At 51.7% G+C, this 3,168-nt stretch overlaps 1 protein-coding gene across 1 annotated transcript; it reads right to left on the bottom strand.

The window, feature by feature from the left end:
- Positions 1-939: 939 nt before the first annotated feature.
- LOC146799147 (endogenous retrovirus group PABLB member 1 Env polyprotein-like) lies at positions 940-2,478 on the bottom strand. The gene has a single exon (XM_085628052.1). It carries the CDS (start codon positions 2,476-2,478, stop codon positions 940-942), a length of 1,539 nt encoding a protein of 512 aa, XP_085484178.1.
- Between the last annotated feature and the right edge of the window lie 690 nt (positions 2,479-3,168).

Genomic DNA, 3,168 nt, shown 5'->3' with positions numbered 1-3,168 from the left:
TAGCTGAAGAGCCAGGTCTTGAGGGTCTTCCTGAAGGTGTTCAGGGAGGGTGTTAAAAGGTAGAGGCAGTCGCAGTCGATAACCTTCTAAGTATTGCCCGGCGATAATCGCCTCTTATACCATCCGATAATTAACCAACAAAGAGACAGGCGCCGGAGACTGGAAGGCAGGAAACAAAGTTTTATTCCGTCGGAGAAGAACACATCAGATCAGACAGCAAGGTATCGTCACGAGGTGCTCTAACTGCATCTCTGAGGCCTGGCCTCTTATACACAGGTTTACGATTTTATTGCAGGTTTATCATACATGGCACATTCTTGAGATCGCTTTGATACATGAAAGAACATCCTCAGAATCCCCACTTCAAGCTCGTTCCCACACATATCTACAGTGGAAGTCCCCACCCCACCCACAGTAGGAGATGGCTATCACACAGCTGGACATTCTGCCAATTCCCGGGGGTGTGTGCGACTGGTCGGGTCTCAGGGGGTGGGGGGGCCTTGATCTACTGTAATCCCTTTGATGTGGGGTGTTTCCCTTACAGTAGGGGCAATAAACTGCATCCGCAGGGCTAGGTGATGTCCTGGGATCGGCCAGGACAATCAGGCGAAGAGGAAGGGGGTTATCAAAGAGATGTATGACCATATATGGGATATCGGTCAGGCGTGGGATGTGGTTCCATGGCAGGGTCGCGCAGAAGGAGAGGGTTTATGGCCCGTGTATGAGAGAGCGGGGGTGGCCGGCGCGCGGGTGGATGTTCGCAGCGCCAGAGGGACGCGTTGGCGATCGACAATGAGCAGGGAGAGAGGCCATGGTGCCTAAAATGGCTGCCGTGTGTTTTTGCGTGTGGTGCTGGGGAAAGACAAGATGGCGCAGATAATGTTCAGATACGAACTAAATTTCCACAGTCCTCCCTTTTAACATATCTCGCCAGCTTGCTTAGTTCGGATCTATCCCCATAATATTACGCATTTCTACTTCATACAAAGCTTTCATACGTTCGGCTTCAAAGTCCAGAGTCTTAGGACAGATACAGTTTGTAAAAAGTGAACACAGAGGTGGCAAGCATTGAATACCCAGGCAGCATCCACATAGTATCACGATTGGTATCAGGATAAACGTAAACAACCTCCACCCCCAACTTTTAAGAGTGTCCCAAAACCAACTCCCAAGCGACCATCCTTCTTGCTCCTGATGAACGTCTGCGGAAAGTCTGTGGAGGTGTTCAATCGCCTTGTAGACTGAGGGTGAGTTATCCGGTACGTAGGTACAACAGCTGGACCCAATGATGCGGCATGCTCCTCCACGATCGGCCAGAACTACGTCTAGAACGAGGCGGTTCTGAAGAGCTACCAGGCGGACGGCCTGAAGCTCAGCGGTGTTGTTGGTGAGGATGCCGGCTGTAATGTTCATTGTTGTTTCGACTGCCTGGGTTAAGTGGCGGATGGCACGGCTGTTTGCCATTGGGCCCCAAAGTGGAACAAGTCCTTTTACTGCGTCCATGAACTGTGCTCCGGTGGAGTCGGCTTGCACAATGTCTTTGGCGCGTTTCTGTCGGTGATGGTTTGCTGGAGCCACATATGTCGGAGGAAGGACAAAAGCGATGTAGCAAGTGCCTCCCCAACCTTTCGGAAGCCAGGTGTAGGCCTTAGTACCACAGACGAAGTACATATTTGGGGAGGTAACAAAGGAGGGTGGGTCAACTGAGTCCAATGTTCGGGTGATGAGGCAGGAGCTGTGGCCCACCAGCTGCGCCCCCAGGCCTTCGAGGCACACAAGTCCAGTGATGTTGATGACGGATAGGGCCACTGTTAGGGTGGCGGCCATTCGTTTCCGGAGGTAAGAGAAGGTGGGTCTGGCTGGGTTGTTGAACACCTGCATTTCAACTCGTTCTTTGGCAGGGATGTCCATGTGAAAGGAAGTGTTTGATCTCAGAGGACAGAAGGGGGCAGAAGTTTTTCCAGTTTTGTTCAGCCAGAACCCATGGTAGAAGTGTGACACAGTTTTGCTGGAAGTGGCATTGTCCTTGTAGCTTTCTTGCAGGAGGATTAGCCAGGCGAGGCAGGAACCATGGACAGAAAAAGGTGAAGGGATGAAAGGGATAGAGTGTCCAGTGGCGTGTGGTAGCAATCCACAGATCCAGCAATTAGTGGCATTGGTGGCAAGATTGTGTTGGTGGAGCAACTGCACAAAAGAGTTATTCCAGAACTCCTTACGTCTTTCTCGGAGTTGGGGTGAAAGTGAGATCAGATGGTGTTCTTTCATGGTGGTAGGTTGAACGGTGGTCAGCAATGTCTTATGAGCGGGTGCGCTCTCCTCCATGATCCAGAAGGTGACCATGAGGAGAAGGCAAAAGAGAAGGGTAATAAAAAGTGCAATAGTCTTTGAGCTGTGCATTTTGTCAGTCTTCGGGTTTTTGTAGTGGATCTTCGGACGTCCGGTTGCTTCCATCATCTTCATGTCGGGTGCTTCCATCATCTTCAAGGGACTCGGTAGCGGGCAGAACCACAGGCTTTGTTTAATTTCTCTTCTGGAGGCCTTTGGGGTGATTAGGCTACCGTTTTGAGATTTCGACTTAGTTCGTGGTCTGCTTAGCCGAGGTTTCCTCCTTTCGTCGCAGGTTATACCCTTCCTTGGATGGCACAGTGGGATCGGGATATTTCATTAGTTCAAGTGCCTCTGTATCCGGGTAGCAGCTCAGGGATGGTCGGTCTTTGTCCAGGGGTTCCTCTTGGGCGGTGATGTTGTCGGTTGTCGTCAGGGTCGGTGATATCTTCTTACAATGGTGTGCGTGCAGCCAATTACGCTTCCCTTCCACTCGAAGAGCTGTTCGGGTGGTGATTAGGACTTGCAGGGGGCCTGTCCAGCGGGGCTCCAGACTCTTGGTGCGCTGGAAGTTACGCACTAAGACGAAGTCACCGGGTTGGATGTCGTGCCCGGGGCCCCTGGAAGCATCGGGAATGGCTTGCAGCACCTGCTGATGGATAACAGACAACGTTTTAGTTAGGTTGTACAAATAGTCAGACATGAGGACGTCCGGGACGTCGTGGATGGATGTCGGTTTCGGTGCGGTCCAGAGGTTCATGGGCCGCCCGAAGACGACCTCATAGGGGGTTAAGTGGTGTTTGGTAGGAGTGGAACGCATTGATAGCAATGCTAGCGGGAGGG

The sequence above is a fragment of the Triturus cristatus genome, chromosome 9, assembly GCF_964204655.1.
Source record: "Triturus cristatus chromosome 9, aTriCri1.1, whole genome shotgun sequence".
NCBI classification, from domain to species: Eukaryota; Metazoa; Chordata; class Amphibia; order Caudata; family Salamandridae; genus Triturus; species Triturus cristatus.
This window is presented reverse-complemented; position numbering and strand designations above follow the sequence as displayed.

Coding starts and splice junctions, on each gene's coding strand:
- LOC146799147 (XM_085628052.1), bottom strand. CDS start 2,478: ATGATGGAAGCACCCGACATGAAGATGATGGAAGCAACCGGACGTCCG.